Genomic DNA, 16,605 nt, shown 5'->3' on the forward strand with positions numbered 1-16,605 from the left:
ATGTAATAACACATGTATTATTTATGTTGTTGCTAGCAATATTCATAACAACATTGAAATAAAAAAATATTTGTTCCATTTTCTTTTGTTTTTATATTTTTGCGGACCCCTTGCAGTGCATCAGCGGACCTCTAGGGGGCCTCGGACCCCCGGTTGAATACTCCTGAACTAGGCTATCTGCATTCAAACTGCCCAAACTGACCTGAAAGGTGAGCAATGTAAGACACAAATAAATTGTCGAGGTTTTTCAAAACACCTCCAGACTCCCTCCCACGTATACAACAATGGAATCTCTTGGCGGACTCGATCAAGCACCGTCAGTCCTCCAGAAAGGAGCTTGTAGGCAGCGATAACGTCATTCCTAGAGGGGCGGCGCGCTGAACAGGAGGTGTTTTCCAGCTTTAAAAGGGATGGAGCCAGCCCCTTCTGACATGCCCTGTGTCACAGCTACCAGGAGTCTCAGGAAATCTTAATTAGGCTAAAGCATAACAAAACGACAGCAAAACTCATCTAACCATCAGACCAACCCCGAGTGTGTGAGAAGTGCTATGAAGATAACCCTTTCGCATACTCTACTCTCTTTTCCATCTCAGTTTCTCTTGGAGTGCTGTCACGTAGATGAAAGTGTTTGAATTAATCTCAAATCAGCATTCGAGTTTACTTTTTTATTGACAAATAATGCGTTTATTTTTGTTTTGATTAATGCACATTTCTACAGCCTGAAATCGTTTTTTTTTCTCGCAGTTCTCATATGATACTGCCTGTGATATTATTGTCAACCGTCACCACCACAAAAGTAGACCAATCGCAAGTTGAATGCAGGATATCAGCTGTTTGAGATTCAGCTCCAAATTCAACTTTGGACCAGTCCTCCCAGCGGCTTTGGGAAAGGAACGAGGATTGCAGTTTCTCAACTCTCTCGCTACCGAGATGAAGTCTGCAGAAGAAGGTAACCGGCTTCACTGTCTAGCCTATATTTTCCGTTAATTTGACGTGGCAATGTTCAAATGTTATTATCTGACTGGAGTGCTTGTGTCATGTTTACTTTAATGATTCTCAAATCGTGAGTTGCTATCAATGAAATCATGCTTATTATTGTTAAGGTATACACTACAATAGTTGCAACCGTCTGGGAAGGTTTCTTCAGCTACCAATCGGTGTCGGTGTTTTCAATACAGGAGTCTCCTAAGTGCGCAATTGATGCTGTGCGTATCGCGCTATACCTGACGCGGTGAGGGGCCATGATAACCAGAGCCCGAAGTGCGCGAGTAACACTTTTATAGCAATGTGTAGGCGACATTTGAGTGCAGGGAACGCTGTTTTTGGTAGGATACACTCATTTGTATGTTTTTTTCCCCAGGCTTCACAATGCCCTATATGTCAATAATCAATCATTCACAGCCCACATTTTGCTCTATTTATTTGACCATGTTGATTGAAAATATTCCTGTATGTTTTCATGGTTGTGCTTTTCCACCTTGACAAATCTACATCATGCATGCACACATATTTGGACCATCCACTTCACTGACGGTGCTCTATCTGCCATGACACTTAATTCAGGAAGTAGCTGAGGCTATTCCAGTGCTGATGTCATGGACTTTTTGTGGTTTGGGGATTTAATTTGTCTTTGAGGTTTCTAGATGTGGACGGGTGGGGGCTGTGTTATTTATTCATTTCAGTCCCTCCTAAGACTCATAATTAATAGCAGACACATGTGCGTTTGTGTGTGTGTGTGTGTGTGTGTGTGTGTGTGTGTGTGTGTTTCTATGTGTAGCTTGCTTGGCTGGGGTATATGCATAACCAGTCTGCTTCACCAGTCTGCTGACAACTGCAGTATTGCAGACATCCAGTCAGACTCCTTTCCCTGTGACCCTGTATGGTAGCCTGTACCACCATACACACACACACACACACACACACACACACACACACACACACACACACACACACACACACACACACACGCAGCCCCTCTCTCTACGGTGACTTAGCCACAACAAAAAAAGGTGCTCGTGATAACTGACTGCAAGCCACGAAGCCGCTGATTTTCTGAGCCTACAGAGGACTTTATCTGTGACCACCTAGCTCTTCCTGAGGTTCACTCTGTCTGGGCCGAGCAGAGCCCCACCATCTGTGTGAATGAAACCAGATTGTATTTAGAGACATGCAGATTGACTTGGTCCCATGTTCTGGGGGAAAGGATTTATGGATGGTAATAACAAAACCAGAGTGAAAACATTTTGGAATATGGTGACGAGAGAGAAAAGCAAGCCATGCGAGTCACTTTAAACTGCAAACGCGTATACAGTCTTAATAGTGCCATGATTTTGCAGATGTGATTACTTACTGTCATAAGAAATTCCTGAAAGCAAGTCACCGAAACAGAGCATCAGTGATTGTTTTCCTTGGATTTTTAGATACCATTATTCCGCAGAGCTCTCACCCTCAATTTGCTTTCTGTCACTTTGTTAGTTCAGCGTTCAGCAGACGCAACCTGGAAATGCAAAGCTCAAGATCGGCAGCGATAACACAAATGAGTGAAAGTCCCGATGTGTGTGGGTGGATGTAGCTCATGTGTTAGAAACAGAGAGTGTGCTGAGGCATAGTGTGCGCCACACACGCACGCACGCACACACACACACACACACAGAAACAGAAGAGGGAAAAACAACTTGCAGTCAGCCCTGTAGTCAGTAGGTGTGTACCACCCCTCCTCAAAGTCACATTAGGTGGAGTGAGAAAGAGATCTGCATCCTCAGCACTAGTGGAGGGTCTGTCAGGAACGAGCACCAGAAAGGAACAGCATCTCTAAAGACAAAAGGAGAAGACAAAACAGACAGACAGACAGAGACAGACAGACAACAGTTAGAGCTGAGGTGTTGGAGGCTGTTCTCATCACCCTTAAGCTGAGGCTAAGATGAGCTCCCTTCGTGAAGAACCGGAGTTTGACTTCGACTTTTTGTTTGAGTACAGCCAAGGGGGAGAGTGTGGCCACAGGCCTGACAGAGGTTGGTGGTGACGGATCTCTGGATAGGGGCTGGTGTCTGTTCCTGAACTTGTGGTTGCTCAAACTGTTTTGGTGATTTATTTTTCTCTGTTCTGTATGTTTTACCTTATGCAGTTGAGCCTAGTGTGATTATTTTCATCTGCTTGTCAGAGCTGACTTATTCCCATGCTTTTTTTCATGTTTCTGGTGTGTAATTAATAATACATAGGCTACTTAGACCATAATAAGTATAGGACAATACACGTTTTGTTGTCCTATCTTGCTTAGCAGAATCATATACGTAGAGGCATTTAGGCGCTTGTAATTTATTATGATTACACATTATTAGAAAATCTAATAATGTAGTTATGTTTGCTTCCCTTATTATTGCAAGCTTTGTTCGTGCCCTTTGGCCCTTTTGCTAAGAACATTTCACATTTGCATTCCCTTCCTTTGCTTTCTCCACCATAATGTGCTTTAATGTAAGTTTGTGTGCCTATAAGGTTTCATACTACTGTTAATTGCTTCATTGAGCAAATTTTTTTTTTATGAACTACTAAATACAATTCGAATTTGACCTGCCACTGTTTCTGGAAATAGTCTGTCGTGAACTACTTTTAGACAGTCTACCCACGTATTCTGTGGTGCATGACAGGTTCATCATTTCATGTGACGTGCTGTTTGCGTAGCTTTGTGGTTAACAAACATAGCACACAAGCTGGAAGGGGATTGCCTTACTCTAGTACACTGCACAACATTTGGTTGGTATTCATTTGAGATTGTAAAATAAAATTACCCTTATCAGACAGAAATCATTATATTGTAACAATTGTGTGAATTGTTAAAGTAAATGTTTCTGTGTTTGTGTGTGTGTGTGTGTGTGTGTTGTGTGGCAGATCATGTGTGTATGTATCTGTTGTGTGTGTGTGTGTGTGTGTCCAACCATTTGTGTCTGAGCATGTATTCTGTATGTGTGTGATGCCTCAGCAGCTGTAAACTTTCTGACTTAATCACGAGCTCAAAGCATAGCAGAGTGCTGTTAGCGTTCAACATGGGCGAGCCCTAATTCACTCAGTGAGTGAAGCCATCAATCAAATAAGGTCTCCATCACTGCTTCGCTGGAGGAGGTCCTATAGTCTAGAGAGCACACCGTGGATCTCTGCACAGCTCCAGACGGACTGTTAACAATCTGCTGATATCTCACACATTTCATTGGACCTTAATCAGTTCAATAGACGTAGGGTTTAAGAGATCATTTTGGGATTTTCGGCAATGCAGCCCATTATCTACTCCCCCAGAGTCAGGTGAACTCGTGGATACCATGTTTATGTCTCTGTGTCCAGTATGAAGGAAGTTAGAGGTACTTTTGAGAGCTAATGCTAACTAGCATTAGCACAATGACTGGACGTCTATGGGTATCTGCTAGCCTGCTATGTTTTATAACCTGTAATATAGCTTTTATAAAGGCGTTATGAATGCATAGGTGACCTAAAGTAAAAAAAATCCTAAACTTCATGAAAAATACTGTTTGTGATGTCTTGGATGGTGGCCTATACTTACAGTGCCCTTGTGTGTTTGTATTTTCCAGATGCATATAGCTACACTCCAAACGTCAGCCTGTCCCTGCCACTGGGCATGGGAAATCCCTGTCTGGCCACCCAGTACCACACACTGCAGTCCAGCCCCATTATCTCCGTGTCCTCCTGCCACCAGACAGGCTACGGTCTCCACGATCACAACAACCACAACCCAGCCCAGGGCTACTACATGTCCCACGGCCTGAGGCCTAACGGGGCCCCGGCCCTGGAGAGTCCTCGCATCGAGATCACAGCGTACCACCAGTACCCTGAGGAGGAGGTGGAGGAGAGCAGCAGCATGGACCACATCGTCCACCACAAGCGGGGGGTCAACTCCATTGTGACCCTGACGCTACCAAACGGCGATGGCTACCGCGACCCCAGTTGCCTCAGCCCGGCCAGCAGCGTGTCATCACGTAGCTGCAACTCGGATGCGTCGTCCTACGAGTCTGGCTTTTACAACTATGACAACTCATCCCAGAACTCGCCATGGCAGTCTCCTTGTGTCTCTCCGAAAGGCTCGTCCTCTCTCCTCTCCTGCCCACACGCTCCTCTCGGCCCCCCCTCAACCTCCCCACGCCACTCGCCATCCACCTCCCCCCTGATCGGGGCTCAAGCTGAAGAGGGCTGGGTGGGACAGGCCTCCTGTGGAAGCTCCAGGCCCAACTCCCCGGCTTGCAGCGGAGGAGGTGGCAGTGTTGGCGTGGGGAAGAGAAAATACAGCTTCAACGGCACCACCTACAGACAGCCAACCTACTCGCCCAACCAGTCGTCCACGCCTTCCCCGCGCGGTTCGCCCAGGGTCAGTGTCACAGACGACAGCTGGCTGGCCAACACCAACCAGTACACCAACTCTGCCATCGTGGCAGCCATCAACGCCCTCACCACCGACGGACTGGTCGACATGGGCGAGGGTGTCCCCGTCAAGGCCCGCAAGACCAACCTAGACCACAGCCCCACCATGAGCCTGAAGACGGAGCCGGGAGGAGAGGAGATGGGCCTTGGGAGCGAGCTCCTCCAGGAGGACTACATCTCCCGCCTGCCTTTCAAGAAGGAGAGCTACTGTGGGGGCTTCCTAGACGTGCCCCAGCACCCCTACTCCTGGTCCAAGCCAAAGCCCTACCTCAGGTAGGTGGAAATAAAATATTGCTGGACTGGGAAGGCTTGGCTCAATTAATTGTGCTGTATAATCATTTATTATCAACAGTTTAAAACAAAGTAATTTTGACGTCGGCAGGGAATTCACTTAGAACATAAGGCAGCATTGTTAAGCGTTATTAGGCCTTGAAAAAGACAATGACGCTCATGGAGCTGTTGACTTATTTCAAAAGATTTATGGACTAACATCCACACCACACGAAAAACAGTTCCTCCACTTGCACCGCTATTTTGCCATCCCAGGTTTTGTCTTGTCTTTTTCCAAAAATAGACATGTTTGTTTATTGCAAGTGCCAAATTGTTTTTGTCTTCATAGACCGCAGAGAAAGGCAGCAGTCGAAGCGTAGTCGCTGTATCGCGTCCAAGAGGGCTTCTCTTTGAAGATACAAAACATTTCGTAAATCATATTTCGCAGGGAGGAGTAGTGTAGCACATGTGCCCTGTTACCATAGAAACCCCCGCACAAACAATACACACGGATAGACATACACACACATACACACACACACACAGACAGACTCCCTTCTTAACAAGGCAACCTTTTCAGTTCACGGCGACCCTTTCTCTGTTTTCTCTTTCCTGCCCTGGCACACTTTCCTGTTGGAAATCAAATGTTTGATTAAGATAATGCAGAGACAGGAAGTGATGGTGACAAGCTTGCTCAAGGAAACAGTTGGTGGGGTAATCACACAACCGGCTTCCCTGTGCTGTCATGTGCCCCCTCTCTTCTTTGGCCACTAAACATGATGTAATGTTCGGCCAGAACAGATAAAGCCTGAGAGGGGGGAAATCAGTTAGTTTTGGGTCAACAAACACCCTGAAAGTTCCAAGAGGATGCCAGAGATTGCTTTTCATGGCCAGCCTTTAGGTCAGGGGTTTTATGCTTCACAGGCATCCGGCGCAGTGAAATATTGTCTCGCAAATGTTTGTTTTGGTTCAATATCTCTGCAGTCTTCACATGGGAAGATAGGCTAATTCCCTGGCGACATCTGAACAATGATATTATGAGTGGCCAGCTGTGACACTTTCTGAGATACCATGGTCTTTCGGGTTGCCAGACAGTTGTCTGGTTACTTGGTGAGTTTGTTTATTTAAAAATAAAGGACTGTGTGGGATTCAATGATTTTTGATGATAGCTCTACTTCTATTATTGATACCATCAATGCACTTAGGTTATCTATGTTAAGCCTTTAGGCATGTTGTATCATTGTGCTGCTGAAATGACTATGCCCCCTCCACAAAAGAATATGCTATCTAAAACCTGAACGGGGTCTTTGGCTGTCCCCATAGGAGAAACCTTTGTTGGAACATGGAACCCAAAATGGTTCTACCTGGAACCAAATTGGGTTCTCCTATGGGGACAGCTGAAGAACCCTTTTGGAACCCTTTTTTTTTCTAAGAGTCCGCTTCTCGACACCTGTCACAGCAATATAAAAAAAAAAAAACACAGCAGACTAACCAGACCACATGCTTCTTTCATTTAGTTTCATTTAGTTTTCATCAAAAGAGCCGTTATTGCCCAGGCTTTAGGAATTACATACATCAGGCTAGGACTTCAATTGATTAGATTAGAGCTAATGATGAAATGGAAAGGATCAGGACATTATTTAACAAGGGAAACATAGATCTGGATTTAAGTGAAATGGATCCGTCTTTGTGCATGCGTGCGTGCTTGTAGGTAGCCTGGTGGTCCTGTCTGTTTGTGTTTTATCCAACTCCTTTCTGGTTTCGTTCATTGTCATGCCATGCATATGTTTCCATGTATTGCATGATGTCTATAGAAGAGTTGGCTACGGCTCATACAGCTGGGACCAAGCTATTCTGTAGATTCTTATTTATATTATTATATTATAAATACTATCTATATGTTCCACACAATACCAAGCACGGCCTCTCTTCCTCATAGCTCCCTGCCCGCCCTGGATTGGCAGCTGCCATCTTGCTCTGGCCCGTACAGTCTGCAGATCGAGGTGCAGCCCAAGTCCCACCACCGTGCCCACTACGAGACAGAGGGCAGCCGCGGGGCAGTCAAAGCTCCGTCCGGAGGTCATCCAGTCGTACAGGTACCTTTCTCAATAATGTGTGTGTGTGTGTAGGTGTGTGTGTGTGTGTGTGTGCACCTGTGCGTGCATACATCCGTGCGTGTGTTCTCTATTATTAATGTCCCTTGAAGCCGGGAGTCAACCTACTGCAGTAAGAGGTCACTGTGGCTAGCAGTTGCACATATTGACACAATTAGCATGGAGCAGGACCATCACCTCTCGGTATTGTGCTTGGCAATGATTCTAGAGCTCACGTCACTCTCACCACAGCGGCCCAACACAGAGCTCCTTTCTCTCTAAGGCCGTCACGCTGATTTACTCAAGGTGGGGACCCTGGTAAGCTACTAAGACAGTAGTGTGTGAATGGGGGGGGGGGGGGGGGGGGGTTGTGTGTCTCATTATATATGTACTGTGAATAAATATAACAACACATATGCAACTTATATATAAATACATAGCAAATACAGTATAGCGTAGCACATTGCCTATTAGAAGGGCTGAGCAAACCCTCTTCTCTTGGTCCAGCTTGATGGTTCCTACTTCTCTCCAAAACACTCAACATGTGTTGTTAGCACTGCACCCCGTTTTCCAAATAGATCTTTTCAACACAACTTAACGTGCTGAGTTTCAAGTCTGACAACAGCTGTTGCGCCCAACAAGGTGTCGTAGACATAGCCTGTCAAGTTTCAGTTTCTCTCTCTAAATTTAAAGTAATGACACCCCTTCATTAAAACCCTTTGTGTAACGACATACAAGTGCACTGTTGACCAACATTCAGTGTTTTGGCAGGTGAAACTGAACTTGATTTAGTTTAGTTTATACCACTTTGTGACTCAGGCTGTATGTCAGTCTTTAAGGGGGTCTAAGGAGTGAGTCAGGAGTAGGGAATTAGCATCCTGTGTGTGTACGTGGGAGAAACTTTTCACAGGTGGGTGATGGTAATGGTGAGTTGCTGTCTTACGACACGGATACTTCAGTGAAGTGAATTGAAAAGGAAGTCCAACACACTACACGCCTGAATAAACCCTGACGAATGTCTACTGAAAGCGTCAAGCATCGAGGCCCTTTTTCCACCGAGGCCCGTTTTTGATTCCTCAGAACCTTATCTCCTCGCCTCCTTCTCAGCTGTATTGGAGAAGGTCCAAGGTCCCTCCCCTCAGGTCTTCTACTCCAATGCCTTTTGTGGAGGAGGAAAAGAGAGAGTATGTGAGGAATCGAGGAAAGATTCATTGAAAGAGCCAATGTCACTGGGGTGCTGGGGTCCAAAAAAAATTCAGTGTAGAGTACTCGATTGAAAATGTGTTTTATTAAAGAGGTATCGACAGCTGTGTGTCAGCCTATGGTGGCAATATTGCAATGGTTCAGCTAAACATAATGACAGCTGCTCTAGTGACACATATTCTCACCCACTCACATTGTTTTTTACTTTTACTTTTACGGAACAATGATATTGGAGGTGATTCAACACCTCTAATATTACATTTGGAGAGAATTAGAATCTCTGGGGAATTTCACAAGAATCAAGCCTCTGACTGGACGTTTGTTGGCAGAGAATGATTAATGCAGAAGGTCAGGTAAATACTTGATACACACGAAATGAAGACAGAATTTCATCATGTCTTTCCCCGTGTGTAGGATGTGGGGGCACATGTCTCTTTCTCTCCTTTCTTTCTTTCTTTCTTTCTTTCTTTCTTTCTTTCTTTCTTTCTTTCTTTCTTTCTTTCTTTCTTTCTTTCTTTCTTTCTTTCTTTCTCTTTCTTCACTCATCCTGTGCAGTCCCCATGGAGGCTGGTTAGGGGTGATAGGGCATGTTGTAGTCCCTGGGGTGCCCTGCTGTTATGAGCAATGAGTGGCAGGCGATCGGTGGGTGGTGCAATCATGGAGAATGGGTGAGTGTTTAGTGATGTGGGAGGGGGGACAAGGAAGACAGGAAGAGAGGGAGATGGAGGGAGAGAGAGCACATGCAGAGACAGATGTGATGAGGGCAGACGGAGAGAGTGAGGCGGTGGAAGGGTGTAGGGAGGGCAGAGGGAGGCGTAGGGAGCGGCGCAGAGGAAAGAGGGAGAGAGGGAGGGCACAGGGAGTCACCAGGCAGGCAGGCAGCTGGGTCTCGGCTGTGTTACCCCCAGAGAGACTCTGCTTCCTGCTGATTAGGGCCCGGGTGGCCCTGGGGCTGGGTGGAGGGAGAGGAAGAGGGGTAGGGTGAGGTGAGACTAGTCCCAGAGCCCATCCGATGCCTCCTCCCCCACCACCATCCTGGCCCTGTGGGCCTCCGCATCACTGCCGATGTTGCTCCTCGTGAGCCGCTCATTCCTCAAACCTCTCTCCCACACCGACATTCCCAATGCTGGCTAAACCTGCACAAACACCAGCACTGGGGTTTTGGCTCAGGGTTGGACAGGCACAACACCTATGAGTGATTGTGACATATCCCATTGCTGTGCGCAACAGTTTAAAAATAACATGTTGAAAAACATGATGAGACACGTGTATCTAAGCTATCAGTCAATGAAGCATTGCAGTACACGCTATGACCCCAAGAGCACTGACTGACAAACACCTGGCTGAAAAACAGTTACTCAAAACAATGTTTGCTACCTTTACAGCGCCACTGTTTCTGTCTTCATGACTGCTCAATTTGCTATCACGGAAGTCCTCCTGTTGCTCCTACTTAATGAACGGAGGTGTTTTTCTAATCCAAGCACACAGGCTCCCCTTTGTTCAGGAAACGTCCCTTTGTAACAGTGACATCATGCTCAGCTCCTAGCTCCGTCTCCTCCACCAGCCCCTCTTGCAGGATGAAGACGTAAATCTGGGGAGGCCCACTGCCGCAGCCGCACACTCGCGGTAACCTCCAGATTACGGGGTACACTGACTGCACTCTGCTGTCCATATCCCCTCACACCACACCGGTTTGCTTTCTGGCTCCTCGATCAGATATTCCATCATTTGTTTTTGGAGATCGCTACAGTGCAGACCTCCTCCCACAGGCCTCTCAGCCCCTTCTCGTGATGATGTACCACGTCCTGACCCCCGCGGCCACTTTTCCACTTTACTTACTGGCTGCAGACCACAGCGCCCATTAACGGGATGGAGGGTCCTCTGCTCTACCCCAACTAGCCTCCAATTTCTCCCCCTGATGATTCACCAGGCTCCCCTCCTCTCACCACAGTTATGTCCAACGTCTACAACATAGTTTCTAAAGGCATGCTCAGGAAAAATCCAAACCTGATCTTCTACCTTCCTTTACACCAAAGACCACCACGTCATGATGGGATGTTTTTTTTCTCCAAAGAAACTGATATTATGATGGAATTGAATGATTGCCAAAGTGGAATTACATGGAATTATATTTGCATTGAGGGGTAGCGACCTGGGACGTGACCCTCTCGGGAAATTTCATTCAGGTATACATTGAGACAGGAAACCACAGGAAACACGTAGACACGCACAGGGCACACAGTGTTAGACGACACCTGTAGAATATTAGACCCATCACACAGTGTTATAGTAAGTACTACATATGGATAGAGTATATCTAGAATGACATGAAGAACCTTAGCATATGTGCTGCTGGTTGAACATGTGCTGTTTCCCCTTGACATCTATGCTGGCTGTGTAATGTCTTCGGCAACAGCTACAGTAAATGTACGTTCGCTGCGAAGACTGTCATTTATTGTGTTTTAAACCTGGTGCCGCCTCTTGTTTAAAACATGAAAGATGCCTTTTGTTCTTCCGTGCAGACTCCTGGGTTGTGTTCATCGACGAACACCGTAGTGAAACGTTCCGCAACACATATGAAAATGAGCCTTTCTTATTGGACAAGTTCTGATAGTGCCTCCCTGTTTCATTTCACTTCGAGAGCGTTTTTTCTTTTTTCGTTTTGCCCATACTGAACACGACCATGAACTGCTCTACAAGAGGCAGTCATGGCTGTTCGTCTGTGCCCCGAGGAGCAGTTAGGCTCCCATGAAACTGTGTTTTAGGCCTCCAAGGGGCTTCCCTTACTCACAGCCTTGGTATATTGGGCAACCACTAATTACCATTGAACAGCAACTGGAAAGAATTGGACTAAATGACTGCATTTTCACTAGTTTGAGGTGAGGACCAGAAGCCGCCAGATTTACGAGGCAAAACACTGGTTGCCAGCCTTTATATCAGGGGTAGACTGAAATCATTTACACATCACTCTGCCCAAATGTAATACCCTGTACCTGGGCTAAAACGTAATGCCTAGACATTTTGGTAACAAGTCGTCCTTTTATTTGGAATTTGGACTTTGCTGGTCTAGACATGGGCCAGGACTTGAAACGTTGCCCTTGATTACATGACATTGGGGAATACGCTTAAATACACACTTTGAGGAATATAGCCCCTTTGTCGCTTGTATAAAGAAGTGCCATTTGGAACCAGGGAAACCCAACACATTAACAATTCACATGTAGATATATGCATACTCTATGACTATGAGGCACCGGAGAAAGAGGAGGAGGAAGGGGATAATGAAGACAGTATGGGGGGAGAGAGAGAGAAATTGGGATGAGTGTTTGAATTGGGTACAGCGAAGTCTCGCCGTGTGACTGTCAGCACTTGAGAGAGGGAGCGCGAAAATGGGGGAAACCTGAGCTGCCCTCCCTCCTCTCCCTTCTCCCCCGCTTCCAGTCTTCTCTCCCCTCCACTGCATGCGCCACGTGGAATACGAGTCATGACATTTCTCCAGGCGGTGATGAAATCTCTGGGAGCTGGAAAGAGAGGGAAAGAGAGTGTTCCTGTGCAGGCCCATATTCACACTCTCCCCACAGGCCAGACTGTGCTGCTACTCACCAGCAAGTCACATTCTTAAACAAACATGTGCAAATCTTTTCTCTGCCATTTTTCAACCCGGTCTGTCTCTAGATCTTGAGCATAACACTTACAAGTGTGAAGTCGAGTTTTTATGTAAACAGTAAGTAAACCAAGGTAATAAAGCAACAGCTACAAAAAAAAAGATTAAAAAAAAAAAAAAACTTAATTAAGCTATCACTGACAAGGACACATGATTCTCATTAAGAGGACATAGCAAACATGGTTTGAAAGCCCATAGGAAAAACCTCTTCAGAGCACCATCATCTCAGGGCTGAATTTTAGCAGCTATGATGATGGATCTGTAATGGTTCATGTCAAATGAATGGTGGAAAAGGACCGGGTGAGCTCTGGTTCTGAGCTCAACACCCTCAGAGTTACACATCATCAAAACCCAGTCTGACCTAGGCAACCCAGCTGTGTACAACAATTAACACTTCAGCTGACATATACAACCTGTTTAATTTGAGATTTCGGTCTATCCTGCATGGCATGTGTTGGAAGAGGAGATGCTGTCTAACTTGCCAGTAGATGGGGGTTAGAGGTGTAAATTAATTTGGCACATGCAGTGGCAGAAGCTGGTGTAGTGTGACAGCAGCAAATTGGGCTTCGATTCAAATTTGGTTGAAGATGAATATACGTAGCCCAGATTGACTACATTCATAGCTTAGCTAAACTCATCTGGTCAAGATTAGGCTGTGCATCAAGACTCATAGATGGCTAGAGACGCAAATGTGAATTAGGATTCACAGGTGTGCGAAGCCTCTCTCGTTGAACCACACTTAAGCTTTACGACGGTTCCTCAACTTTGTCTTTTCTTATTGCCCTTGTGAGGATTTAAAATGAAGAAGTACATTTTGCGCTCAGTTTGTGGTTGGTGTGTGTGGACTAGGGAACGTCACAGGAGCAGAGAGGGAAAGAGGTAGAGGAGATATGGAAGAGGAGAGCTGAGGGCTGAGGGAGCACATATGGTAAATTTATTGAGGGAGGTCGCCCAGGGGGGATCACAACCACGTTCATTTGCTGTTGGGAAGGCCAGCATCACTTGGAGGGTTGCTTGAACTCATTAATCACTTCCCGACCCCACCGGAGGACGCCACCGTCATCGTGCGCTACCGCAGCATTGCCGAGTGAAGGGATAAAGACTACCCCCAACACACGCACTTCACCTCTTGTGGTTTATCCATATGCAGACACGTGAAGGCTGAGGCTAAGGTAATGGTTGGAGGTCACAAAGAAATTCAATAGCAAAGTCTACCGAGGAGCAAAGCTCAAAAGGGACAGAGGCCACAGAGTGGCAGCCTGCCTTTTATTAAATCATAAAGAAATTATGCCATTTTTACGTTTTTTTTTTTACATTTTTGCGTTTTCAAATTGGTACCTCGTGCCCGGTTCCATCGGTTCCGTTGTAGCATGATGGTACAACTTTTTCCTTCCTTCTCGGTCGACTTGTCTATGTGTAAGTAACTGGTAGCATGTGGCGGCTAAGCGTAATTACCACTGGTGACACCGAAAGTAAAATATAACAAGGCGAGCAGAGAGAGAGGGGTCTGCTGGTGAGATCACTGCCTAGATGAAGTGCTCTCTGGAGACACAGAGACTTCAAGAAGCGCCTGACCCCAGCGTAACTCACTGATGACTAGCATGTGTGACTAGCACACAGCTCAGGACAGCTGCTGGAGACACTGTGTGGAGCTGTGAAGACGAAAAAAGGGGAAAGTGAATGAGGAAAGGAGAGTATAGCCTGCTTAACTAGTTCCCTTGATATCTGAATCAAACAAGTGATGATATCAAGTCGAGAACTAGAAAACCAGATCGTTTTGTAATGATTGCTGCTGGTTTGTCCATTATTGAGACCCTTGGATTGCATACGTCTAGTACTGTGCTGTACTGTACTGTGTTGAGACTCACCAACAGAGAGCTACTGCATGAGCAGGCATGAGCATAACTCAATATGTCGCACCAGCCAAATGATGCCTTCAGTTTGTAGATCACCTCACCTCACCTCACTTGTTTTCACAGTCACCTGGCAAGTTTATCGTCAGTTTGTCTCACCAGAGCAAAATGAGCTCAGTCGTTCTTCACTGTCTTCATAGATGCGTGCTGATTGTGTCTTCGGTTGGTCGTTCCCCTTTGTACTTGGCAGAGTGGGGTCCTAATTATTGGTTGTTACCAAGTGTCAACATGTCCAACAAGGCAGACGAATTACTGTGGACACAAGATTCCAATTACGTATTTCTATACCTTCACATACTCCCCAATCCCTGACCCCTCGCAAAGGTAATTATAAATCCATTAATCAGATGATGTCATAGGTTACATGTGGTCTGTGTTTTGTTCTATGACTCAATCCGTTAAATAAACACGGAGTCGCTTATTCCGTTTGACTCGCTGTTTTCAGTCGGACACAGCCGCGCTGAACTTCCATAAGACTGAACTTTAAGAAGGGGTTTTTGAAATGATACACACTTTTATTGGGGAGATAATTGAGCAATTTGTGTGATTTTTTTCAGATGGACGCTGTTTGGTTAGACCTGTCTAGTGGAAGTGATTTGTTTTGTGACGGTCTCTGATGTGGTCAAGGACCTAGCTGTGTGAAGCATTGGAGGTCTGTCCTTCGTTACCCAGTGTGAGATTTGCCTGTTGACTGTTCGGAACGGGTCCCCAATATTTGGAGGGTTTCTAGGTTTGGAGATTCTTCCAAGTCCACATTAAATGCACACACACACACACGCACACACACACACACACACACACACACACACACACACACACACACACACACACACACACACACACACACACACACACACACACACACTTGAACAAACGTTGCCTGGGAGCTGGGAGGTCTAAAAATTTGGTTGCACCAGAAGTGGTCCATTGGGTTAGCAAATAGGCCTGGGTCAGGATTCTTACCCAAAAATGTCTGGTAACATTCACCACATTGAGTAATGTGCACCTCTGCCAATTTCTCCTGAGGTTGAAGTATTTTCCCCCTCTCCAAATGGGTTTCAACCATCCCCCATGCTGCTTTCTGCAGACATTGTTGTTGTAGATGGTTGCAGTTGTTCTTGATCAGTGCTCTCCAACCCTGTTCCTGGAGAAATACCCTCCGCTAAGGTTTTCGCTCCAACCCCAGTTGTAACTAACCTGGTTCAGCTTATCAACCAGCTAATTATTAGAACTAGATGCGCTAGAATAGGGTTGTAGTGAAAACCTACAGGATGGTAGCTCTCCAGGAACAGGGTTGTAAGAGCTCTCTTCCAGATGGTTGTCCTGGTTGTTTTATGGTTGTTCTAGGTGTTTTTGTTGCTGTTCTAGATGGTTGTCCTGGTTGGTCTATGGTTGTTTTAGATGATTCTAGTTGTTACAAGGTTGGCTAAATGTTCAATGAACTGACAGGCATCGCCTTCTCACATATCTCTTGTTTGGCTATTGAGGCCATTGGAGATCACACTGAGCAACGCTGTCTACTAAGTCTACTGTACTATCTAGAAGATGTAGTAACCATCCCTGGTTTTTTTTGGTGCACTTGCTTTTATTGGGGAATCAGTAGCAGCTTAAGGTGGTCCGTGAGAGGAAGAGGGGAAGTGTAAAACTGTTTGAAGTGGCGGTTCCGATACAGGGGCCTCCTTTCATCTCTGTGTGACACCGTCTCTGGTTCCGTTCCTGAGCTTCATAGGCCTTAATGGAAATCATAATGCAGGTTCATAAATGCCCAGAGGCCAAGGGGTTGTATGCTGGCAGCATGCAAGGCACAAGTATGTGAATGTTTTTAACGGGAGTGATCTACTCGTAGAGAATAAGCTAGCCTTGTTTCACTGTGATCTGGTGTTTTCTTTGTGTGAAAGTCAAGCTATCCGTGTAAATGTGGCTAGCGGTTTTTCTTCTGTATTTTGCAACCAAAAAGTAAGTAGCTGGAGCCTATCTCCTGCTTCTGTAGTGTGAGGCAGCTTAATATGACAGGACACTAGTCTATCGCAGGGCCTTATCC

The 16,605-nt window shown here is 45.9% G+C and overlaps 1 protein-coding gene across 2 annotated transcripts in view; it reads left to right on the forward strand.

Moving 5' to 3' along the window:
- The first annotated feature begins 378 nt into the window (after positions 1-378).
- Positions 379-16,605, forward strand: part of LOC110489695 (nuclear factor of activated T-cells, cytoplasmic 1) — a 66,734-nt gene continuing 50,507 nt past the window's right edge. Inside the window, exons 1-3 of one of the 2 annotated variants that reach the window (XM_036948320.1) lie at positions 379-949; positions 4,578-5,694; positions 7,631-7,787. In XM_036948320.1, coding sequence (XP_036804215.1) covers positions 817-949; positions 4,578-5,694; positions 7,631-7,787 — 1,407 coding nt within the window. In that variant the 5' untranslated portion in view covers positions 379-816. Of the gene's footprint in view, positions 950-2,713; positions 3,012-4,577; positions 5,695-7,630; positions 7,788-16,605 lie in introns of those variants that run through there. The other variant, XM_036948326.1, reaches the window with a different exon arrangement.

Source organism: Oncorhynchus mykiss, chromosome 2 (genome assembly GCF_013265735.2).
Source record: "Oncorhynchus mykiss isolate Arlee chromosome 2, USDA_OmykA_1.1, whole genome shotgun sequence".
Taxonomy (NCBI): Eukaryota; Metazoa; Chordata; class Actinopteri; order Salmoniformes; family Salmonidae; genus Oncorhynchus; species Oncorhynchus mykiss.